Source organism: Sycon ciliatum, chromosome 1 (genome assembly GCF_964019385.1).
Source record: "Sycon ciliatum chromosome 1, ocSycCili1.1, whole genome shotgun sequence".
Classification (NCBI taxonomy): Eukaryota; Metazoa; Porifera; class Calcarea; order Leucosolenida; family Sycettidae; genus Sycon; species Sycon ciliatum.
Genome location: NC_088643.1, coordinates 11,541,383 through 11,567,150, shown reverse-complemented (window position 1 = coordinate 11,567,150; position 25,768 = coordinate 11,541,383). Strand labels below are relative to the sequence as shown.

Here is a 25,768-nt window from a genome sequence, read left to right as displayed (position 1 = left end):
GCCAATCGGTGCTTGGTTTGGCTCATCCCCAGCTAGCCAGTGATCTACTTCGGACTTCGTCGTATCGTGACCTGGACTTGCATCCACGATCATCCGAAACTCGCCATCACCAAATGGCCACATCAGCCTTCTTCACCGGTACGCAATGTAAATGGGCGAAACTGAAGCAAGAGCGAGAAAACTTGAAAAGCGAATCAACTGCTACCATTGCCATGCCGACCTACCACCAAACGCCTCGATAGGCCGCGATCGATCGTCCTCCAACACCTAGGCTAAGGGCTAAGCTAGGCTAAGGCTAGTAGGGGACGGGGCGCATGCGCGACGCTGATACAGAAAGGTCTACATGCAATGCAAGCAGTGGACGCGGAACCGGTAGATCATCATTATTTTTCTCGGTGCATTTTCTCTGTCGGACGGTTGCTGCAGTGCTGGTGATTTGTGAGGGTCGTGTAGTTGTGTGCGGTGTTCTCCATTGTTCACTGTGGACAGAACGATTCACGCCAGGCGGCGTGGACAGAGTGCTGCCGGCGCAATGCCGGACAGTGTGCGGTACAACATCAAGTACTTGGTATCCAATCTAGATGTGTCACTGATCTTGGAGGACCTGCTGGAGAACGATGTCCTCAGCGAAGAGGAATATGATACTGCCTCTGGAAAGGAAAATGAAAAGTTGGAGCTGGCAAAGTATGTGGTGAGGCTGATGCTGAAGAAAACGGACGAACAGGTGGACACGTTACTGAGCCTGATTCAACACAGCCAGCCTCATGTAGCGGAACATGTCGCCAGTACCATGGCAAAGCGACGCGGTGCAACTGCCAGTGGGAAAACTGACCGTCCGACGAAGCCAATGTCGGCAGATCGTGAGTCAACACTTGACTCATCCTCCGGTAAGTGTTCACATTGATTACAGTGCTAGTGGCGTAGGAAGGTGTGTGTGTGTGTGTGTGTGTGTGTGTGTGTGTGCGTGCGTGCGTGCGTGCGTGCGTGCGTGCGTGCGTGCGTGCGTGCGTGCGTGTCCCATATGGTGCAGTGGTATGTGCAGCGATTTCCAATCGATAGGTTGCGGGTTCGATTCCCGACGATTATGGTCACACACGTCTTTCTTCTCTTTCTCAGACTCTTCCTGACTTTTCTTTCATTCTCCTGGGTGGTTACCAACAGCCAGTGCATGCCGGAGTATGTGGTGTGATGTGTGTGTGGGAAAAAAAAAAGAAAAAGACCAAAAATAGGGATTCACTGGCCAGAAAAAGTCACTTCAAATAGCTGTATGGTGTAGACCAGGCTGAATAGTGACGGTCAATTCTTCAGCCTTGCAAGCTGTTGAATGGTGCAATCCCAGCACAAGTTGCTATGGCTTCTGCCGTAGCATTGCTATCATCGCCTCCGGCGATGGGCGTCAAAGGTCAAGGTCAAGGTGTGTGTGTTTGTGTGTGTGTGTGTGTGTGTGTGTGTGTGTGTGTGTGTGTGTGTGTGTGTGTGTGTGTGTGTGTGTGTGTGTGTGTGTGTGTGTGTGTGTGTGTGTGTGTGTGTGTGTGTGTGTGTGTGTGTGTGTGTGTGTGTGTGTGTATGTGTGTGTGCAAGGGGGTGGGGGGGGGGGGGCTGGAACTCGTTGAACATGCATGTTACTACTGTCGTGGACATGGAAATCCGGTCGCACGTCTAGCGGCCCCAGGGTGCTGGCCATGCAGCCGTGGATAAGCGGTACACACATGCATTTTAAGCGCTGCAGCGCGCTAGTCGTAAAGGATCAACAATCATGTGCCCTGCACGCAGCGTTCTGTACGCGCTGAGGGCGCCGGCCCCGGTCAATCGACCGGATTTCCATGTCCACGACAGTACATTTGCGTGTACAGTTCTGCTCAATGAAATCCAGTCGCAGCATCACTCAAGTACACGCTGGGCGTTGCGCAGCCCTAGACCTGCGAACATTGGGCTGCAAAATGGTGCAAGGCACAAACTTGAGTGACGCGACTGGATTTCATTGAGCAGCACTGCCAGTACTTACTTTTTAGCAGTGAGAAGTGCTTACAGAAATCAATTCGTTTATGCATTCGCATCAATCGTATTGAGAGCTGACCCTGGGAATGCAGTGGGTTCAGTTAGATGGACATGGTCCTGAGGTTATAACCAGATCTACATGACGAATCTGTAGATCTACAAGAAATGCAGGTGCCACCGGCGTGAAGCACTGTCATGGGTCACTAGATTATTGCTAGGGAGTTCAGTTCCAGCCTGGGTCAGGTGAAAACTGCAGTCACGTCACAACTCGCGTTTACATTTTAACCCTTTGTGTACGGACTGTACAACTTTCGATCCCCTGGGATCGAAACTTTTCAAGATTTTAATCGATCGTAACTCAGTCATTTTTATATTTATTTTCAAAAACTAAGATATGTAGGTCGAAGAGAAAACTCCGACCTGTCCATTGAAACAATCGCTGAAGCGCTCCGATGTGCGGTTCTGGGAATGTGTGTGTGTGTTTGTGTGTGCATGTGTGTGTGTGCGTGCGCACGTGAGTGCGTGAGTGTGTGTGTATGTGTGTGTGTGTATGTGTGTGTGTCCATTGTTCTTATCACCTGACGATGGCCAAGTGCCGAAACTTTGTAAAATAACGGAACTTGTTCGGATGTGCAGCGCTATGGGAATGGGTGTGTCCACTCAAATTCCTTTCCATGTATTATCGGTGTTGTGCAATTCCATTTTTATTTGTTTCTTGACATGTAGTTGTGTGTAGTTGTGTGTTCATGTGTCATCTGTGCCTTCTGTATTTTGCTGCTTTCGCAACAGACAATCCGTTTGACCTGACAAGGTTTGTGTGTGACATTCAACCATGGTTGAACAAAGTTGACCCAGATCGACTGCGACAGATGGTGATCAAGAAATATCTCATAACTGACAGCGCATCAATAGAGAGACTAAAGAGAATTCAGTCCCGGGATAGACTATCTGATCATAATGAGGCGCTCATCCAGTTGCTCAGAGCTGGTGGCCTAAAGACTTATCGTGATCTCTGTGTTGTCATTGAGGAACTTGGTTATGCGGACAAGAGCAAGGAAATGCTCTCCATTTTGTCCCACACAGGTATGTTGTTGCTATACGTTTACTGCAATGTGTTCAAATTTGGTGGTGTGTAATGGACAGCTGAGAGCTTTCTCTTACGTACATATGTTAGTTTTTGGAAATAACCCAGGAATGACTGAGTTCCGATCGATTGAAATTTTGAAAAGTTTGTAGTTGTACAATCCGTAAATTGGGCCCCGCGTGAGATCTCTTTGGCCTGACTTTGACCCCGCTTCTATCTTATCCCGTGGCCAGTACTCCCTTGTCGATGCTGTTTTAGGTAGCTGTGGTCATTGCCTTTCCATTGATGCCACACATGCCATGCCTGAACAAAAAAGGTGGAGCTGCGCTTTGCACAGAGGCATAGAGAAGTACTGATCTCGACCAGAGGCAAACACGGCCCCGGCAGGTACACCCAATTTCGTGTTCAGCAGCCTCGAATTAGTCTAAAAGAAGAGGATTCTAGAACATTTAGCTTCGCACTTTATCGCAGTAGAAGGAACATTATCACAGAAGCCAGCTCACAGCAATTTCCCGGTGGTGGACGTAAAAATCGAGTGAATCGAGCGCACACTGTAGAAGCTGTGACGGTGAAAGCATGCGAGTTGTGCAAGCAGGCAAACCCGGCATGCATGCCGTGCAGCACATGCATGCACACGGCATGCATGTGCACACCCTGTATTGTATGCACCAAATAGTGCAGTGCTGGACGGAAACCACACCGTCCCCTTCCATACTTGAATTGCTTTCTGTGACTGCTCAGACTTTCATTTTCCAAACTTCTATTACTTCGAAATCGCAAACATTGCTTTTGTCGGAGTCAGTTTTTCTCATTGCTCTGCCGCAGATATAGTGCAGCATTCCAGAGAAAACCATTTTCCAGACGAAATCCTCAACTCAGACTTAGCACAGTAGTTGTTGGAGAGCGAAGATTGCAAGGTACTGTATAGGATGAAATTTTCGGACAGAATTTATTTTCGTACGATTTCGGACACGGCCTCTTTTGTACTAAAATTAATTCCGTACTAAAATTTGTTCCAGTAAAGTTATGTACATATGTACACTTTACATGCGCATCGCATGCAAACACGTGCATTTATAGTGCTGCCAAACCGTCCGATTTTTCGGACATTGTCCGATTTTGGAAGGCTCTTCCGAAAACCGGTCCGAAAAGGGAAACGTCCGAAAAGCAGCCAAAATGTCGGAGATCATTACTTTCCTATGCAGAAGTCCTGTACTTTCACTTTCAGCGCAACTGAAGGCACAAATCACTGTACATTTGTTCTAAAAAGGCTAGCGCTTGGCTGTGGAAGTGCAAAGTAACATGCCTGGATCAGGCTGGATGGCATGTACACTGACAGTCTGTGCAGAGTCAGTGTGCGACCACACTCATCATTGCAAAATTCATGACAACTCTGGGGTTACCATGGCAACGAAGCGAATTTTCATGGTGTTTTAGGCGATATTTTGAATTCTCTGTAAAAAATTGCCAGGAGAAAAATTCGCACCATGTGGCCAGCCTTGGTGGTGAAGGTTGTCCGATTTTAGGCGAAAATTATTTGGCAGCACTGCATTTAGAATGCACGACAGTACGAAAATAAAATCCGTACGAAAAAAGGTCGAAATTTGGCTTTGTCCGAAAATGTCGTGCCATACAGTACTTTGTCGGCAGTCATAAATCTGAACATTTCCCTGGAAAAACTGAGCTCGAGGCTACCAGCCATCATTCTATGACCTCCAAAAGACCTTGCCAGGCCACGATAGTCATCAACACACCACTTTGGAAAACCCGCTATCACATGACTTTGTTACTAATTGCAGAGTTCTAGTACAACCACTAGTAGGAAATAAGCCCGGGATTCTTGTTTGTAATACTTGTAGCTGAAATCGGGGCGTTTTTGAACGAAAATTTTTCCATTTGTCATTGCCAATTGTTTATGCTCTACGATCGACTCTCCTTCACCATAACGGATGTATGTTTCTTTCAGAGGAATTTACCTTCAGACGTTGGGCTGTCAGTCAAAGCAACTCATCCAGTGGCGCCAAAATATTCACTTTGTGTCGGATTTCACCGAGCGCAACTGTACTAGTAGTGGGGTGAACTCATCCAAAAAGTTGAAAGTGCATGAGTTCGACTGGGAACATAGGCCAACGGCAGTGGCTCAGCTTCCAGTGCATGAGTTCGACTGGGAACATAGGCCAACGGCAGTAGCTCAGCTTCCAGTGCATGAGTTCGACTGGGAACATAGGCCAACGACAGTAGCTCAGCTTCCTCGGACCAACACCATTCGAATCAGTACACAGAAGACCACCAGTAGGTCCAGTACTGTGAAATTTTGATTCGACTTTCTCCGTTAAGCAAAACTTCTTCATTGCGTTTTATTGTTCTTATCAGGGTCTTTCTATGGGCATTAGACAAATATATCGGTGACCTCCCCCCCCCCCCCTCCTCCCCCCCCCCCCCCCCCCCACTGAGATAGGGTGGCCACGATGACATCCATTGCTCGGCCAGATGGTTTTGACAGGTCTATAAAACTGCATTGAAGTTTTGCTTAACGGGTTAACGGAGAAAGTAGGCCATACATCCCCTTTGAAAGATTTTCAAAACTTACAATAGGTTTTTACTCTTGCTTTGTGTTATCTTGCTACCTATCACCATGGCAACAGTTGGCAAACCGGAAACACAGCCATTGCAGCACACAGTGGGGGGTGGTGAGGCAGACCAGCAACGGACCTCCAACAGATGTGAACCAATCTTCAAACAACCAACATCAGCTGAAACAACCGCCAATGTAACTAGAACGGGTACAACATTGACTACAACACAGGATTCAGCTAGATCAGGAACTTCAAGCCAGTCATCTCTACCAGACCAGGACGAACACTTCACTGGCAGGGATGACATTGTTACAGAGATCAGTCACAACATTCTCACAACAATGTCCAAGTCATCATCTACACGTGTGCAGAGTCTTGTGGCAGCAGCTGGTTTTGGTAAGACGTCCGTAGCCATTGCTGTGGGACATGTATGTCGCAATGCTGGTTGTCGTGTGGAGTTCTTTGACTTACGCGGTGTAGCTGGTGTTGACGATGTCCAGGCAATGATTCAAAACCGACTCGAAACAAACCCAGCTTCATCTGAAACTACTGGCAAAGCAACGAAATCAGCTGATGGCATGGATGATGATGGTAGCAAACACAACATGTTATGTATTCTGGACAATGCCGAGGATGCTATGCAGGCGGGTGCTGATAAAGATTTCCAACTACAAGATGTCATCAAACGACTACTTCGACTACAACACAACGCCCGTGTCCTACTGACAAGTCGTGTTTACTTTGACCTACACGCTGCCCAGTTTAAACTACAACAACACCGTCTTGATGGTCTGACAAAGGTTTGTGCTGTTGGACTTCTCCATGGCCTATGTGTTGAAGGTAGTGTGAGCATTGAAGAAGCACAGAGGTTAGTGGACCGTTGTGGAAATGTTCCACTTGCTGTACGCATTACAGCTGGTCTTCTACTAGGTGGTCGATTAACTCCAACCATGTTGCTGTCGTTATTCCAAGATCTTGGTCTCGATGTGTTCAACAATGATGGTCTGAAACCAAATGATCGAATCCTGAAGCTGTTGGAATTAGCATACAACACATTACAACAGGATGACAAGGAATCATTCCATGCTCTAGCTCAACTGTGCTCCTCATTCTCATCTCAATGTGCTTGTGTGATGGTAGGATTGGCTGACACTAAGGCCAATGTGGTTCATCTTGTACGTTTTGATCCGTTGATCAAGATTTGTTTCCTGGATTACAATCCGTATCTGGACCGCTACTCACTTCAACCATTCATCGCTGAGTTTGGTCGTTACCAATGCCCTGAAGACAAGCGACGTGTGTACCAAAGGCGAATGTGCAAGCATTTCCTTGGCTTTGTGAAGGACGTTGATGACTGTAGAGGTTGTGGTGCAGACAAAGCAATGTATTGGAGTTTCCAATTGCTTCAGGAATACGTGAACATACAGATGGCGTTGTCTGTTGTTGATGTTTTGTCTGGCGATGACTTGCTTCCTTTCTCTGGATTAGCAAAGTGGTCGGGTATCCTAGTTCTCTTGTGTGGGAAACCAGGATTTGATGGAGGGTTTGGGGACAGGATTCAAAGATTGGAGAAAGCACCGCTATCCGTTCAAGCTGAGGGCATTTGCAGCTCGGTCCTGTATTGTATTTTCAGTCCAAGCATTGCAGATTTTGATGTCACTTTTGAGAGTTTGGATTCCAGAACTCAAATGCTCCTAGAGAAATCTGAACAAGAACCGACAGGAGTGGAGTCACAGCTGCAGCTACATTTGATGCAACTTTCTATGGAGTTATGCAGGCTATCCATGTCTCTGGTCATCGACTTCAGGGAAGGACAGGTTGAGCCCAGCCATGAAACACTATCCCGTCTGCAGGTGGTGTACCAGCGTGTTACAACAACACTGAGAATTGGTCTTGCTACAGGTGTCACTGAATGTGCCCTGAAACTCATTCAACTGTATTGTTCCACTCTGCTAAACAAGGATATACCCAATGTACAGGTGGTAGAAGACCTTGCTGAGAGAGTGATTTCATCACGCTTCCTATCACAAGATGGTGCAGTCAGGTCATGTGCTTCAATGGACCACTTTCGGGAACAATGCATATTTGTGATCCTGGGCAAGGTCATAGCAAGTTCCTGTAGCAGTGAGTGGATTATTTCACCATCATTGCTTACAACACTGGGTATACCACTGTGTAAATGGAAACATGTACCAACTGCTATCAGGCGCGATGTCAATTTCCATGACGACAAAACCACTGTGTCTGCTCTTCGGTTACAACGGTACCTGCACTCCATGGATGATAACACCGTATCCACACTACTGGACATGTACTTGGGTGTTATGTACAACACCCATTACATATCCTTGGTAGTAAATGGAAGGGCACACACAACTCCATTCGGTCTCACTCTACCAGCACAGCATCCCTACAACATTGTGATGGACTATGTCAGGAGATGGTGTAATGGTTCAAATCCAGCAGATCACACAACAGCACTGATTAACAACTGTAGCCAGAACAAGATACCTGATGTGGAAGTGATGCAGTCTTGTATACAGGCGGCTAGAGCACTGGAGGTAAGCTGGTAATGCAGTGTTGACAGTTCAGGTTACCATAACTGTTTTTCATCCAAATTCCACTCTGAATGGAACATTGTATTGCAAACCAGTGTACTCAGTAATTATCTACTGTATAGGGTCTGTCTCTCTAAGGTAGATTCTTGAAGAACACAGAGGGGAATGTGATAATTTTGAACATTGTTAACTGGTGAAGTGGAATTTGTTCCATTCTGCTATATCAGCCTGATTTGTTATTATTGTGCATGATGTTCTCTGTTTCGAGTGTACAGGCCTTAGTTAAGTTACTTTCTTTTCTACAATTTTCTTTGTTGTGTGCTTTGCTCTAGAATACTCTCTTTGCGACTGATGTTAGTTCCACACTAGTAAGCTTCCCAGCGTTGAAGTCACTTGTTAAGGATCTCAGTGCTTGCCTGCCAAGCAAGTGTGCAACTGGTCTCTCAGTGTCTGGAATTGTGTACTTACCACCACAAGCTGGAGACCTGTCTCTACTACACTACTCTCTCATTGCTGCCCTACATCATCAATCCAAGAGAGGCCTAGTGAGCATTGATCACCACATTGCACTACTGGAATGGTGTCCACGTGTAGCAGCATGTTTTGTCTGCTATGACCTTGACAACATCGAGGCATGTCTTCGTTGTGACATGGCTTACTTGTGTGGCAAACACCGTCAAACAGGTGAACACCTAAGTGAACACAACCAACACTGTGCTATGCTGGCAGCACTCAGACATCGCATACTGCAGTAAGTTAGAGTGTTATCATCTACTGACATGACAGATTGTGAGTGCTGTGTGATGAACTGGTTTGTTAGTGCCTTGTTATCGTGAGAAAATTACGGTGTGTGTGTGTGTGTGTGTGTGTGTGTTGAGTGTATGGGTGTGTATGTGTGTGTATTTGCATGTGCATGGTGTCTGTACTTGTCTGGTAGTTCATCAGTATTACGAGTGAACTACCGAGAGTCCATCGCAGGACCAGCAGGGAGGGGGGAGGGGGGAGGGGGGGGGGGGTGCGGGTATGTGTGTGGGGGGGGGGGCATGCTGATGTGTGTATGGGTGGGGGGATTGGAGAGGAGGTATGTGAAGCAAACTTTTGATCATCCGTAATATCATCACGCCATATTTTCGCACTACCTCGATGTATTGCCCATTCGTATTACACGGTAACATCGGCTCAGTGAGACAGACTGAAGACTGTGCGTGCGTGTGTTTGTTTGTGAGTGTATGTGTGGATTTGTGTGCGTTTGTGTGTTTGTATATGTGTGTGTGTGTGTGTGTGTGTGTGTGTGTGTGTGTGTGTGTGTGTGTGTGTGTGTATGTGTGTATGTGTGTGTGTGTGTGTGTGTGTGTGTATGTGTGTGTGTGTGTGTGTGTATGTGTATGTATGTGTATGTGTGTGGGAGGGGGGGGGGGCTTTACTTGTACTTGTATGGTAGTGATTCAGTAATACGAGTGGACTACCGATGAGTCCATGGCAGGATCAACAGTAGAGGGAGGGGGGGGGGGTACTCGCAAAAGATCTTTGATTTTCTGTAGGATCCCACACGGTATATTCCTACTGTCCCTCTGTATGACCCCTTCTGGGGCCAATGTGACATTGTAACGATGGGTTGATAGAACAGGCGGGAGTCTTTCACAGTGTGTATGTGCTTGAGAGCATGTGCACCCGTGCGTGTGTGTGTGTGTGTGTGTGTCCCATATGGTGCAGTGGTATGTGCAGCGATTTCCAATCAATAGGTTGCATGTTCGATTCCCGACGATTATGGTCCCACACGTCTTTCTTCTCTTTCTCAGACTCTTCCTGACTTTTCTTTCATTCTCCTGGGTGGTTACCAACAGCCAGTGCATGCCGGTGTATGTGGTGTGATGTGTGTGCGGGAAAAAATAAAAAAGACCAAAAAGTAGGGATTCACTGGCCAGAAAATGCCACTTCATAGCTGTGTGGTGTAGACCAGGCTGAATAGTGGCGGTCAATTCTTCAGCCTTGCAACCTGTTGAATGGTGCAATCCCAGCACAAGCTGCTATGGCTTCTGCTGTAGCATCGCTATCATCGCCTCCGGCGATGGGCGTCCAATGGTCCAATGGTGTGTGTGTGTGTGTGTGTGTGTGTGTGTGTGTGTGTGTGTGTGTGTGTGTGTGTGTGTGTGTGTGTGTGTGTGGCTGCATGTATGGGCACTTATGTTGGCAAACATCTTTTTGTCGAGCGAATGCACACTTGCTCACCTCACTGCCTATCTCTCTGGCCAGTTTGTGAGCTGGTCGTATTCACTCAACATACCCTGCTGCCACTCAAATTGGTCTTGCACCGTGTCAACCTGTGACTAGTGAAACAGACCAGTTCCAATAAAAATGTCGAAATTGCCAGAGTCGATTCTAAAGGCAAAGTCACTTATCCCGTCACAATTACTCATGCCTCTTCTCGTCTTCGTCTCGCTCAATGAAAAACACATGAACTGCATGATTGTGTATACGAGGATTAGCGACCCGGAGTGTGTGTGTGGGTGTGGGTGCGTGCGTGCGTGTGTGAATGGACAAGGGGTGGGTATGTGTGTGTGTGGGGGGGGGGGGTGTACATGGGGAAAACAAATGGCAGAATGTGTGAGGGAATGTCGCTTCTATAGTATGTGTGCAACGTATCCTGTTATACTGTCACCTCTTTTACAGCTTGATCGGTTATTTAGATTGTGTGCAAACACTGCCTGTAGATTCCAGTCATGATGTCATTATGAGTCATGATTATTATAACAATGACTTCATTAATACTCATAAAAAGGACACACTTCAGGCTCATTACAAACATCTTGAAAGTTTTTGTCTTCACAAGTATACTTTCAAGCCTTCTCATCAGGTGAAATACAGGCAAGAGAAAAGGAACAGGAACAGTGGATTAAATACAGTAAGAAGGTGGTAAAACAGCGCAAAAAGAAAGAAAGAAAGAAAGAAGATAGCTAAAGTAAACAGCGAAAATTGCAATAATGACACAAAGGTGCAAATGCGAGAAAACTCAATAAGCGCGACATGTAGTGCGACAACAAGAGACAACCACTGGACATACATGTAACTAACGAGGTTTTGACGACCTACCTAACAGCCTAAGTGTGAATTTGATTTGTTTCTGTTTGCAAAGGTTGGGTTTCCTTGTGTGGATGTATACAGCTTCCAAAACATTCAGCAATCTAGCACTGCGTACACGTGACACAATCGAAAAACAATCATCCGAATACACAGCACGACAATCAGGATGCTCAAACAAATGACTAGCAATGGACGACTCATACTTATCAGAACTAACATCAGAACAATCAGCATGTGCGGTGGACACATCCGATTTCACATGGCTAGTCGAGTGGACCCTAGCCGTTGCCTCTGTCTGTGCTTTAGTCGCTGCCATCGCCGCCGTTGCCGATCTTGTTATTCTTCTGGTTGATGTGGTTCCTGTCACTGCCACGCACGTAGGTGTCTTGTCCGGTTGTTTTTCTGGTGGTCTAGTTAATTGTGAGGTGACGTTCCTTGGTGTTGATGCCGCTGCGTTGGACCATCTTGTACCAGGATGATTCTTTGCTGGACGTCCCCTCCGTGGTCGAGTGGATCGTGCGTGTTGTGGAATAAGGTGTAGCGGTGCGTGTTGTCGGATGCGTGCGTCCAGATGTTGAAGAGTCCTACCTACATATCGGCTCTCACATTGCCGACACTCGAAGTGATAAATCAACTTGGATAATTGGCCTGTAGGTAGGACGTCCTTCCACCGTGACTTCATTCTTAATTATATCACCAACGCATGCAATCCATAAGACGAATTCTATGTCCAGAGCTTCAAGTAAATGGTTGATTCTGCCTGTGTGTGTTGTTTGGTATGTGTGCGGGTGTGGTGGTGTGTGTTTGGGCGCGTGTGTGTGTGTGTGTGTGTATGTGTGTGTGTTGTTTGGTATGTGTGCGGGTGTGGTGGTGTGTGTTTGGGCGCGTGTGTGTGTGTGTGTGTGTGTGTGTGTGTGTGTATGTGCACTCTCGCCGTTGTACATTCTACAGGGCTAGCTGAGCTTCTGAGGATCTCTACTGGATAGTGTTTAGCAGTTGAGATTGGTGAAAGTGACCAGCACTGGACAGGGATCATTTCAAGCAGCTACTCCAGTAAGAGATACTCCAACAGCACACTACCTGTCATTGATCACAACACTGTGACATCACTTGTATAGACATGATGTATACAGATTGTCTATGACACACACAGTGTTGTGTTACTATGTAGATATAATGATCAACTGAACTACATGTACTGTCTAGTCCAGTCTACTGTGGTATCAGTTTTACTGAATGTGTTCATGTCTACTCTCACCTACTGTTTTTACACTAGTCACTGTACAGAATAGTTACCGGTATGTCAGTTAAACCTGGAAAACTATACTCTACAAATGTTTATACTGCAATGTATATTGCCATAGCAGTGTCAGCCATACCCTGTACATACAAGTTCATGCTATTACCCTTGAAGTACACCTCATATTTTACTCCAGTATTGAAATCTAGCAGCACTGCTAATACTCATGTGACAATGTAGAAATGCTTACCGAGTCTTGAACCAGTTTTTGTCAAGCCAAGTCAATCCTTTTGAAAATTATACATCACTCGGAATGAACTAAAGACATTTTCCTTCAGGCAGTGTTTCATCAGAATTGAATAATATTTCAATGAGATTCTCATTCAAAAAATCTCTCAAAATGGTATACAGTTGACCCGACTGCTCCACGGATGCTGGTTGCTATGAACAATGACCATTCAGTATAATTGTATTGCTTGTGTGCATGCCTACTTGATGTTGAACACAAAGCAGCCACATCATCTACTACAATCACAACCCTTCCCCAGTCACTAGTGGAGCGCATGTTTTAAAGGTAGTTTTTATTCCCGTAGCTATGCAGAAGACGTTACTTCAGTAACGTCTGGCGCTAGCCAGGGTCCACACGTTTGTGGCGGACGGACCTCCGTCTGGCGCTATCCCGTATCTGTCCCGTACCGTACCATCAAAGACAGCTGGCCACAAACAGCTGGCCACAATATTCAAATAGGGCTTTCAAATGCAAGATCATAACGTGAAGCAACTTGGAAGAATGAGTATGAATGCGAAGTGTATCGGGTAATGCATGTAGGGCGATTGTGCAGGTTCGAATCCCAGGTTATGCCTTGAAAAGAAAATAGGAGAATTGAAAATTTATAACATCCCTATGCTTTTTTGCCTATGTCATCAAGGTGGTAGACGTGTAATAGGTGTATTTATGCTACGACCTGTACAATGTCATACTCACTATTCGTATTTCCCGCTCATTCCCCTTGGCAATGAGCCCCACGTATAGAAGAGCGCATGCTCCAGTGGTTCTGTTCTAGTCTAGTCTTGAGTTGTCGTTGTCCTGTTCTCCTTTTCATTCCTGTCTACACTCTTGTCGATTACCTCCATAATTCGATACTATAAAATCCCTGTGTTCTGGTGTGAGGGGACTTCATTAGCCGGGAGCTAACAGACGGTGTCGTATTACCCTCGGCCATACCTGTACCATACCGTACCCTACCATCAAAGACGGCTGGCCACAAACAGCTGGCCACAATATTCAAATAGGGCTTTCAAATGCAAGATCATAACGTGAAGCAACTTGGAAGAATTAGTATGTATGCGAAGTGTATCGGGGGATGCATGCAGGGCGATTGCATAGTGCGGGTTCGAATCCCAGGTTATGTCTTGAAAATAAATAGGAGAAATGAAGAATTTACTATGCTTTGTTTGCCTAGGTCATCAAGGCAAAAAAAAGCATAGCATAGGGCCCTGAGCTTCCAAGCTCTCTCGTTTCGGCCATCAGCTGGACAGAACAATATATCCTGTAGTGCAGTTTTGAATTCAGTCAGGGGCAATATGATACACCACAGCACAGCCAAGGGTAGCGTGATATCCCACAGCACAATGGTATAGTGACATCCCACAGCACAATGGTAATGGGATTGTAATGGGATTGTGATATCCCACAGCACAATGGTTTTGGGATATCCCACATTACAAAGGTAATGGGATACTCGCCGCTAACATGAGCTCTGCATTGCATGAGTAGCGTCAAGAGTACATATCCCCCGGGGGTTATGTACTCGTGGTAGCGTGATGTTTGATTAAACGCTTGGCCGTTGCCCAGCACCTGATCTCGTAACATTACATACACAATGGGTGGCCACGTCTATGACTGCATGTTGTCATAGCAACATTGGAAACTCACACAATGCAGTTTACACAATGGCAGGTTTCACACCAAGCCCTGAATGCTCTGTCAGTCTAAGATGCCTTAAAAATGGAATCGGAAAGATTTGAAACTAGATGAGCAGAGGAAATAGTAGCGGGCTTCGGCATAGATTCGTGCCCCAAAAAACGTGTGAGAGAGAGATAGAGAGAGAGAGAGAGAGAGAGAGAGAGAGAGAGAGAGAGAGAGAGAGAGAGAGAGAGAGAGAGAGAGAGAGAGAGAGAGAGAGAGAGAGAGAGGGAGAGGGAGAGGGAGAGGGAGAGGGAGAGGGAGAGGGAGAGGGAGAGGGAGAGGGAGAGGGAGAGGGAGAGGGAGAGGGAGAGGGAGAGGGAGAGGGAGAGAGAGAGAGTGAGAGAGAGAGAGAGAGAGAGAGAGAGAGAGAGAGAGAGAGAAGGGGAGAGGGAGAGAGAGAGAGAGAGAGAGAGAGAGAGAGAGAGAGAGAGAGAGAGAGAGAGAGAGAGAGAGAGAGAGAGAGAGAGAGAGAGAGAGAGCTAGACAGACACACAGACACAGTGGGAGAAGGAGACAGTGAGGAGGGGGGGGGGGGGTGGTCATGAAAAAGAAGCCACAAGAGCGAGCACGCCAGAGGCTAATTCAGAATATACATTCATTTCCTGAGGAGAGGAAGAACATTTCACAACTGCTTGATTCATGCTGCAGCACAACCAGCAAGAGACAACGGCAGTTGGTAGATTTGTTTCTGCTGTGCGTCGTCCGTGTGACCCACACAGCGTGATGCGCAAATCAGCTTTCTTGCACTGGCAGCTACGCAACCGGAGAGTGAGTGAGATTTGATCTTTGCACGATCAACTCTGTTGGACTATCCTACCTCCTTCCACCATGCACCACCTGCTGCAATTGCAAGGCTGCATTGCACAACACACAGGCGTTCTGCACTGACGTTGACATGTCCGTCTAGGGAAGGCAGAAAACATTGACAGGAACACATGATTTACCTCGGATACTGAGCCAATAAATACGAGAGAGCTTGGAAGCTCAGGGCCCTACTATGCTTTTTTGCTTGCTCATCATGCATAGTAGTAGTAGTAGTAGTAGTATTTTGTTAGGGAAATCCCTACAGACGTTGCCGTCTTTTTACAGGGAACCCGGCCTAAGTGCTCTTTGCAGAGCGAAATGAAAGCATGTAACATGTCAAAGCTGTGTGGACCCTGGCTAGCGCCAAACGATACTGAAGTAACGTCTGTTGCAGAGCTACGGGATTAATATTTGGTGTTTATTTTATATTTTTTTTATCTTTTTTTGTGTCACACCTGGCGCTATCCCGTATTTGTCCCGTACCGTACCGTACCATCAAAGACAGCTGGCCACAAACAGCTGGCCACAATATGTTTGTTTGTTTGTGCCATCACACATAACCAAGTCCAGAACGAACAAATAGCAGCAGGGGTGGGAAGAATTTCCCCAGATATTGGACTGTGTTCACAGCCAAATTTAGCTCCATAGGAAACTAAGCTAAACTAAGCTGTGTGCACAGCCATTTTTAACTCCCTCTGTACTAAACTGGTTTCACTGCCATTTTAGCTCCCTCCGTGTTAGCCCGTGTTCAGAGCCATTTTAGGCTCATATGCTTGCTGTTGAGGTTGCTGATCAGCATGCCTGGCGCTATTCCGTACCTGTCTCGTTTCTGCCGATCACGGGCGTTCTGGAGTCGACGGGATGTCTGTCCTGAATTTTCCTGGGACCGGCGCTGACTCTGCCGATCACGGGCCTTCAGGAGTCGACGGGATGTCTGTCCTGCCGTTTCTTGTGACCGGCGCTGACTCTGCCGATCACGAATGTTCTGGAGTCGACGGAATCTCTTCCGACGTTTCCTGTGACCGGCGCTGACTCTGCCGATCACGGACGTTCTGGAGTCGACGGGATCTCTCTTCCGACGTTTCCTGTGACCGGCGCTGACTCGCCCGTTCAGGATTATTTTGGAGACGACGGGATCTCCCTTCCAAAGTATGTTTTTGCTGACGCTTCCTGTCACCTATTCGGCAACTAACGTCCATTCTAGTTGCATTTACTCGTCTCCCTACTTCGTATTTCTTTCCAGAAAATCTTCCTATACAGCAGGGAGTCGTTTACATAATACGAATCCCTGCTATACATCTATATACGTTATCATTATTATGCTATCGGCCTACATGCGATTCCCGGGCTGGTCGACAGGCGGCCCAGCCAGCCTGCTAGTGGGATCTCGGCCTCGCACACAAATCCACACAAAATGTTACTGCACTGAATGCATTCCCCCGATACACTTCGCATATATACTCATTCTCTTGATTGTACCGTATTCTTGATGGTACAGGACAGGTACGGGATAGCGCGAGGCATGCCGATGGCACAAACAAACCAAAATATTGTGGCCAGCTGTCTTGGCTGGTACGGTACGGTACGGGACAGATACGGGATAGCGCCAGGCGTGACACAAACAAACAAACAAACAAACACCAAATTAAAGCTGTGTGGACCCTGACTAGCGCCAGACGTTACTGAAGTAACGTCTTCTGCATAGCTACGGGAATAATTAAAATAGAAGAAATCACATGGAAACGAGTTATAAAGCAACTACCTGCGACTGTAACAAGATAATAAGTAGTCTGAAAGTGCGATAACAGGGCACAAAACTGACATGTTACTGAGACATTCAACGACCTGAGACCTAGCTCTCACACACCTCCAGTGCGCAAACCAAGTCAACTCGTCCACAATACTGTCATGCATGAGGAGTACCGTTAGATATTGGCATCCGGTTTTGTACAATTCGTTTTCGCAAATCTTCCCCCTTTCTTTATCTCTGAAATTGTTGACCCACCCAAGTTGGGTGGTGTGTTGCTTTGCTGCTTCGAATTGTAGTTAGACCGCATTGTCATGTTATTAACTGGTCTCGTCATGGTCCTGTAACGGTCAGCATTCTTTGGTGCCGTGGGACTTAGCTTGTGCACATTTTCGCTGCGCTCACCTTCCCCTTATTGGTCCTACCATACCCTTGAACCTTCCAAGCTGGAAGGCTGTTGGTTTGTGCACTGGAGGTGTGTGAGAGCTAGGTCTCAGGTCGTTCAATGTCTCAGTAACATGTCAGATTTGTGCACTGTTATTTGTTATCGCACTTTCTGACTGCTTATTATCTTGTTGCAGTCGTGGATAGTAACTTCATAACTCGTTTCCATGTGATTTCTTCCATTCTAATGAATACATGACTCAAAAATATCCCTGAATTAGTGGGGTATTGTCATAGCAACTTATTTTCACATGACATAATATTCTAGCAAACTATGGGTATGGCCTTTGGGTGTAAATGTCTACAGTACTGTCGGTCACCAAAGAACTGGAGAGACGGGGGGGGGGGGGGGGGGGCAGCCTCTTAGCCTAGACTGTGATTATTGTCATGCATGACAGCCTATGCCGAGTTGAGTCTCTGTGCAAACATTGGTATGCTGTGCTAGGTGAAATCCTAGCCTGTTCGTTCTTCGGCGCCCGACAGTGCTGTTGATGACAATCAAATACACGAGTTGTGAAAATACATCACATGAGTGTAATCAGCTGGTTCAGTTTCAGCTGAACTTGGTCTTACCTTTGCTACTCGGCTATCAGTTGGCATTGCACTGGTTGGTGGACAAACTGTATGATCTGTGTTGGTGATTTCCAGTACTTGAACACTGTCAGGTAGTCCATACTTGCCTGTGATAGCCAGCAAACAATGCCTGTGAAGTGTTAGCATAAAAAGAGTATCAACATACCCGTACATAACTGTCATAAATACTCATGACGGTACAAAACATATGTTGCGGGTGCCGGTGGATACAGTGATTTCTACTTTTTTTCCAAGAACACTTACAAAGTATACCAGCATTTTAATAAGGTTTGGTTAACGTATGAATTACGTATCAGTTAAACCGTTGAGTTAAACCGTTGCTAACAGTCACGTACCATCGCTCCGCTATTGGCTCTTTATAACGGGTCGCATGGCCCTCTTTATGTGCGTGCACGATCTTGCTCTCTCTACATACTGCTGTGTATCGTAGTCATAACATGCTCGCACGCTCTGCGCATGCGCCGGTTTTCCTGTGCGCACAACTGAGCCTGCTGTCTTTTCCAGTTTCCTTGCTTGCAGACAGCTTTCAAACTCTGACCCACCCTACTCATCCCATTTCTTACTCTTACATTATAGTCCATGTGAATGTCAATCATCTCTCAAAGGAATCGTACTGACTTCACTACAATGTCATGTACTAACAAGGCCGGTCAAGGCACCTCAAAGCAGAGTTCTCAATGCACAAATGTGCAGAGCAGTATACACATACAACTGAGGCGAACGGTTCACTCACTACATGCATGTGTGCACGCTTTGGAGGAGGGTCTCAAAAAGTCTCCGTTTTGTTCACGTGTGATAAATACTGGCAAATACGGATAGCGCCTTGATATCCCATTGAAAATAAGTACTAAAAACCCATAAACAGCAAATGACAACTTCCGTTGCAAACAAAACCCAGTGATTTGTACAATGTACATGACAGTCAGAAATTTCATGTATACTAGTATTCATATGAAATGGAATTAGCCTCCTCCCCCTGGCCCCCGCCAAACAACAGCACACCGTTCAGTTAGTTTCAATACCAGTATTCACTTCTCAATAATAAACGGCGAGGGCGCAGGAGGAGAAAGACGAAAATGGACACGACACAAAGACAACGGAAAAGACACCACGAAACAACAAAGAACAAGCAGTAATAAAGCGACGACAAACCGGGATGATCAATCAGGGACCAATACGTACAGAACACATGACCAAGACCAAGATAACCAGACCACGGATGAATCACACATGACTCTCATTCCCAGACCAAACTAGCACTGCGTATGTACAGCATTCACTTGACAGTCACTCTCACACAGACGGAAGCAGATCCTCACACTCTGACAATGCGTACTCTTGCATGCACCACCCACCATAAACGTCACACATCACACCATACTCGCGCGTACAATTAGACCATAATATGACATCAGACACTGAACTCTACCAGACAAGAACCAAAACAACAACGTGCGTAAATAATAGTCGAACGGAATTTCGCCACACATATTCCAAGCCTAAAATCAAATTTCCACCAGTTGTAGTCTTCGAGGTGCTGAGTCGAATGGTCTTGGTCCGAGGAAGCTGAGACGCTCCCTTCCTCCTTTATTCCCAATCAAACTTGCGCACTTCCACCGAAACTGGGTGACTGCGCCCTACTAGATGGGGATTTGCATGTATAATGTCACGAAAAGCGCCATTTCATTCTTATAAAAGCACGGATGACCGCGATTGCCCATATGCTGTAGTCTTTTGGACGCTGATAGTAATTCAACTGGTTTTGGTCCGAGGAAGTTGCGATGCAGCGTTCGGCCCGTATTCCCAATTGAACATATTGAATAAGCGGTCATGTCCTCATGCGTGCACACAACACCTAGTCACCGTGCCTGCAGGCTACAACTTTCACACCAAGCTTCAACTCGAGTTCAACTTGAGTGACATGAACGCGCCCAAGCAGGCTGTTAGCTGTATCCTCCAGGCACGGTGACCAGGTGACTGGTGTGCGCATGAGCACGTGACCTCTTATTCAACCATGTTCGATTGGGAATAAGGGCCGAACGCTGCATTGCAGCCTTTTCGGACCAAAATCAGTCTACTTAGCATCGAAAAGACTACAACATATGGGCCAATCGCGCTCATCCGTGCTTTTATAAGAACAAAATGGCGCTTTTAGTGACATTTTGCATACAAATCCCCATCCAGTAGGGCGCAGTCACCCAGTTTTGGTGGAAGTGGCGAGTTCGATTGGGAATAAAGAAGGAAGGGAATCTCGGCTTCCTCGGACCAAGACCATTCGACTCAGCACATCGAAAGACTACAACTGGTGAAAATTTGAATATAGGCTTAACTTCCCCTAAGTGGATAAGTGGATAACCAAGTCATACTTGTTTGAAGTACGTAACTTATCAACAAACTACTGATGATGGCTCTTGGCCGATATGCTCTCAAAACGAATCATGTGAGCATACTCGGTGAATTCGTTTCACCCATAGTCATGATTCCACCCAGCTTGGTACAATATTGACAGTACAGCAAAACTTCCCTAATCAGAGGACTTCCGTCTACGCTCAGACGTGAAAAAACAAAACTATTCCAAGTTTAGGGAAATTCCCAGTTATAGGCAGTGTCCGGTCCCAGCCTTTCCGGATAGGTTGCGATGGTGATGGTGATGGTGATGGTGATGATGGTTGCGATGGTGGTGGTGAAGGTGATGGTGGTGGTGATGGTGATGATGGTGGTGGTGGTGGTGGTGATGGTGGTGGTGGTGGTGGTGATGGTGATGATGGTGGTGGTGGTGGTGGTGGTGGTGATGGTGGTGATGGTGGTGATGGTGGTGATGGTGGTAGTGGTGGTGATGGTGATGGTGGTAGTGGTGGTGGGGGTCCTACTGTATACTTGTTTTCAAAACCAACAACATGATGACATAAGCAACAACGACAACGACGACGACGACAAAAACAACAACAACAACAACGACAACAACAACAACAACAACAACAACAACAACAACAACAACAACAACAACAACAACAACAACAACAACAACGTACCTCTGCTGTCAATGTTATCTATCCTTCTCCGTTCTTGGCTTCTGCTATCTCCACCCACCACTGATACATGGCTGATTATCTCTGCTGTGAAAGCCGTCCTCCGTGCTCAGTTTCTGATCCAGTATGCCGCCAGTGATAACATGTCTTCAAGCTTGGCATTCGGCTACCTTGCTTCCATCATCATCATCACTTTATTGTGGAAACGTTGCTGCAACGGTTCTGGATACTGAGCGATGATAAACTCGTCAGGCAAGCTGGCTATCATGATGCTGCCTTTGTACGGCTGCCAGGTTAGGTTGGAGATATCGGTCGTTCCCTTCACCAACACCGTCGTTGCCAGTTCATTCCAGTGAGCATGTGTACATATCATTGTACGCGTAACAGCAATCAGCAGTTTTTGATTGATCATAAAAATCATGCTCCGCATTGTCCTCACAGACGTTCAGTGAGTCATGCTACCCAGAATGCAGTTCCAGCGGTGCTCATTGATCCGTGTGTCCCACCAATCAAGATATTCATGGCTCTACAGTCTGGTAGGTTGGATTCAGCGCTGAGAGTTCTTTTGACACTTGAAACACAGTTGCGCTTCCAACGGCCGTAAGAGAGTCGCCAGCCACTGGCTATGCAACTCCGTTGTTGTTTTGCTGTGTTGTACGGGCGGAGCACAAAGACGCAGTTGTTACTTTGCTGCAAGCCGCTACTTGCTACGTGTGTCCGCCATTGCATGCCTTTTTTCATAGCTGGCACGTTCCTCAAGAGGCTTATGCTCCTGGACTATCCTTTCTGCTTTCACTCACTGTAATAATCGCTGGCAACCCTGGCCACGTCATTGGCCACAAAGCTCGTAAGCAGTGGTCACTCGTCCCCTGTCCGAAATTTCCAGTCCACTGTCGCATACTCTTGGACGATACTGGTAAGAACGGAACTGCACGGATACCGTAGAGCAACCAGGCACGTGCGCTATTGAGTATTGAAACGTTAGGCAACGATTTAGATCAGTTGACCATTTAGTCACGCACCGCATTTCCATTTGACGTTTGAATGGATTTTCAAAATAATATCCAACAGCCTCAATCCTCCAGTCTCAGGTCCGTGGTCATCGAAATCATGAGGATCAACACTTGTTTTTCTATATTACTGTCTGACTTTATTCAATCTTCGACCATTATCATTGCCAGGATCAACCGTTTACTCGATTCATAAAAATAATCAGGCCACCCAATAATTCGTTGTAACTAATACTAGTATTACTAGTATTAGTTACAACGAATTATTGGGTGGCCTGATTATTTTTAAATAGTAATACTTGTTTCGGGTCACCCGCACAATGTTTTTTTTTTTAATAGTGCATGCACACGTATATGACTAGACTATGACTTGTACCAAGAGTACATTACCCCCCGGGGTTATGTACTCTTGCTTGTACCAACATGTACACACGTACACGCGCCTAATAATACGGTAGCTAGCAGTCCAGACGTCGACCTCAGAAGCAGCCATATAAAATAACAAGATGAAGCGCTTGGTGACGATGTTGTCTTCCGATCCGCCTCCCTCTGAAACAGCATCAGCTCTGCCACCGCGTCGCTCTTTGACAGACGTTTTCAAGGTGAGAGCTACTCCTCAGACTCGTTTGCCAGCGAGGCCAAGGTCTGGTCCTGGAGCAGTGGAGGGGACCTGGGTCTGATGGGACTGCGCTGGATCGTCTACAGTCATGATTTGATCGACTGGCTTGATGGACAAAAGCTATTCGATTTGCACAAAGTATGTCATATACATGGCAGTAACCAAAATATAAAAAAATAAATAAAATAAAAAATATACCCGACCGACCGACGCGATCCTGGTACGGATGAGTGAAATGACCCGAAATTCTAGGTGGCCTCATCTAAATTTTAGATTCTCGGATCAGTCCTAGATCCTTGGCTTATGGCATTTAAAGGGGAAGTATACCCTAAAATCAAATTTTCACCAGTTGTAGTCTTCGGGGTGCCGGTGCTGAGTCGAATGGTCTTGGTCCGAGGAAGCTGAGACGCTCCCTTCCTACTTGAATCCCAATCGAACTCGCGCACTTCCACCGAAACTGGGTGACTGCGCCCTACTAGATGGGGATTTGTATGCAAAATGTCACTAAAAGCGCCATTTCGTTCTTATAAAAGCACGGATGACCGCCATTGGCCCATATGTTGTAGTCTTTTGGACGCTCAGTCGACTGGTTTTGGTCCGAAAAGGCTGCGATGCAGCGTTCCTCCTTTATTCCCAATCGAACATGGTTGAACAAGCGGTCACGTGCTCCTGCGTACACCAGTCACCTGGTCACCGTGCCTGCAGGGTACAACTAAAAAAAACTTACTAGCCTGTTTGACCTTTTTTGGGTGCAGTCCTGTCACTCGAGTTGAACCTTGGTGTGAAAGTTAGTTGTCGCCTGCTGGCGCGGTGACCAGGTGATTTGGGCAACAAGGACCACGTGACCGCTTCTTTAACCATGTTCGATTGGGAATAAAGGAGGAACGCTGCATCGCAGCCTTTTCGGACCAAAACCAGTCGACTCAGCGTCCAAAAGACTACAACATATGGGCCAATCGCGGTCATCCGTGCTTTTATAAGAACGAAATGGCGCTTTTAGTGACATTTTGCATACAAATCCCCATCTAGTAGGTCCTGTGAACATTATTATTATTATTATTATTATTATTATTTAAATTTTGAATAGGGCAATCCCCACAGGCCTAAGGCCTTTTTACAGGGTACCCTATGTGGTCACGTATAGATTTGCGGAATAGTGAAAGCGAGGAGCAAGAGCGAATGTCAGCTGGAAGAGAATTCCAGCGGTCAGAAGCCAGAAAGCTCAAAGCGAATAAGCCATAACGAGTGCGTGCTTTAGGCAGAGCAAGTGAATCTATGGACTGGGAACGTGTATGGGCAGCTGTGCGTGTTGTGGCAGAACGAAGGCAGAAGCAATCAGAGAGCAGAGTGCTACACATGCCACGTATGGCCCGAAAGACAAGAATATACAGTTTAAGCTGATAGCGCAGTGCAATAGGAGCAAGGCCATATCTGGTGTGTAAGACTGAAACATCATAGTGCCAAGGGAAACCAAAAACAATCCTAACAGCGCGGTTAGCAATACGAGTTAGTCTATCATGTTGTGTGGTGTGGAGGCAGTGTACAAACGCATTAGAACCATACTCAAGGTGTGCTTGAATAAATGAGCAGTAGAAGGTCTTTCTCGCAGCCGGTGTCAGATTGTCCCTGATCTTCCGGAACATGGCAAGTTTTGTTCCGACCTTTTTCTCAACTTCAGTGACATATGAGGAGAATGATAGATGTTCGTCAATGGTGAGGCCAAGATACTTCACCGTTGGTGTTGGGGACATGGTGAATGCATTGCGAGAGTTGGCAATCTCGGAGGGCCGGCTGTGAGGTTTTGGAGACGATGGTGGGCAGGACAGTGCCCTTGTGTTTTCCTGGTTTTTTGTTTTTTGTTTGTTTTTGTTTTTGGTGTTTTTTTGTTTTTTGTTTTTTTGTTTCTCGTTTTTGCGTTTTTTCACACATACAATTGTTTTCATTTTTTGGTGTTGTGTTCTAATCATTCGCCATGCCACTGTCAATTGTATTCTGTTTGCCCGTAATAGAGGCCTTTACTTTTGTAAAAATGTAGTAGGGCGCAGTCACCCAGTTTCGGTGGAAGTGCGCGAGTTCGATTGGGATTCAAGTAGGAAGGGAGCGTCTCAGCTTTCTCGGACCAAGACCATTCGACTCAGCACCCCGAAGACTACAACTGGTGAAAATTTGATTTTAGGGTATACTTCCCCTTTAATTTTATGCACTCACATAATCTGAATCTGATCTGCCAAGGAACCGAAAACGACAAAATACGGAGGATAAATTATTTTAGCAAGACGAAATTCGCGTTCGCGTTCGCAAACATTTTTCGATTGCGAACTGTCGCATTTTTCGTTCGGAAAAGTAGTCGGAACATGAATCGCGATTCGTGTCATGTCAGGGCAGTCATAAATTATTTACCACACGCTGTACTGTCTGTACACAATGACGTCATTGATCCGTGTACGCGCTGAGCTGAGGGCGCCGGCCCCGGTCAATCGACTGGATTTCATGTCCGCTACATGTACAGTCAGTAGACCCGGGTGCTCGAATCAGAAACGATTTGACAGGTGTGCAATTTCTCATCTGTAAATCTCAACAATGTCAGAATATACTTTTGGAGAGGCGATGGAACAGGGAAGAGAGTCTGGCTTGACCCACCCAGCAGGAATTCAGAACCTGGGTGCGCTACAACACAGCCTACAGTACGCAGTAAAATTGTCGTATTTCCTTCGGATTATTTATTTGAAAATTGGGTGCTCGAATCAGAAACAGCGAACTCGTCAGATCGTCTCCGATTCAAGCACACAGGTCTACCATCGTCTACGCTTGTTTTGGCAGTTGAGGGCAGGGAGTAGTAACTTACTACTTCGTTTTTGAGAGCAAGATGGTCAGCGGAGCCGCAGATTCAGCAGTTCTTTGGCAGCACCGTACCGTAGACCCACATCCTCGAATCAAGGACCCAACAAAAAGTGGGTCGCGAGTATTTCAAAAACCGTTTACCGGGCAGAGCTGAAATTTGGTATACCGTTAGCG

General features: G+C 46.4%; 1 protein-coding gene and 1 long non-coding RNA gene across 2 annotated transcripts; one reads left to right on the top strand and one right to left on the bottom strand.

The window, feature by feature from the left end:
- Positions 1-393: 393 nt before the first annotated feature.
- On the top strand, positions 394-12,969 carry LOC135813331 (uncharacterized). The gene is made up of 5 exons (XM_065326434.1): positions 394-887; positions 2,788-3,081; positions 5,728-8,219; positions 8,549-8,967; positions 12,249-12,969. The coding sequence occupies exons 1-5, from the start codon at positions 533-535 to the stop codon at positions 12,256-12,258; spliced, it is 3,570 nt and encodes a 1,189-aa protein (XP_065182506.1). The 5' UTR covers positions 394-532; the 3' UTR covers positions 12,259-12,969.
- Positions 12,970-14,864: 1,895 nt separating this feature from the next.
- Positions 14,865-22,252, bottom strand: LOC135806842 (uncharacterized). Its single transcript, XR_010551304.1, has 3 exons — positions 21,128-22,252; positions 18,075-18,204; positions 14,865-15,409 (listed from the first exon to the last, which is right to left on the bottom strand). It is a non-coding gene; the product is annotated as an uncharacterized LOC135806842 (long non-coding RNA).
- Between the last annotated feature and the right edge of the window lie 3,516 nt (positions 22,253-25,768).

Bases quoted from the DNA above. Each gene is read 5' to 3' on its own strand.
- LOC135813331 (XM_065326434.1), top strand. From the start codon at position 533: ATGCCGGACAGTGTGCGGTACAACATCAAGTACTTGGTATCCAATCTA. The intron at 3,082-5,727 runs GTATGTTGTTGC...CCATGGCAACAG, and splicing joins CTCCATTTTGTCCCACACAG to TTGGCAAACCGGAAACACAG. The intron at 8,220-8,548 runs GTAAGCTGGTAA...GCTTTGCTCTAG, and splicing joins AGGCGGCTAGAGCACTGGAG to AATACTCTCTTTGCGACTGA.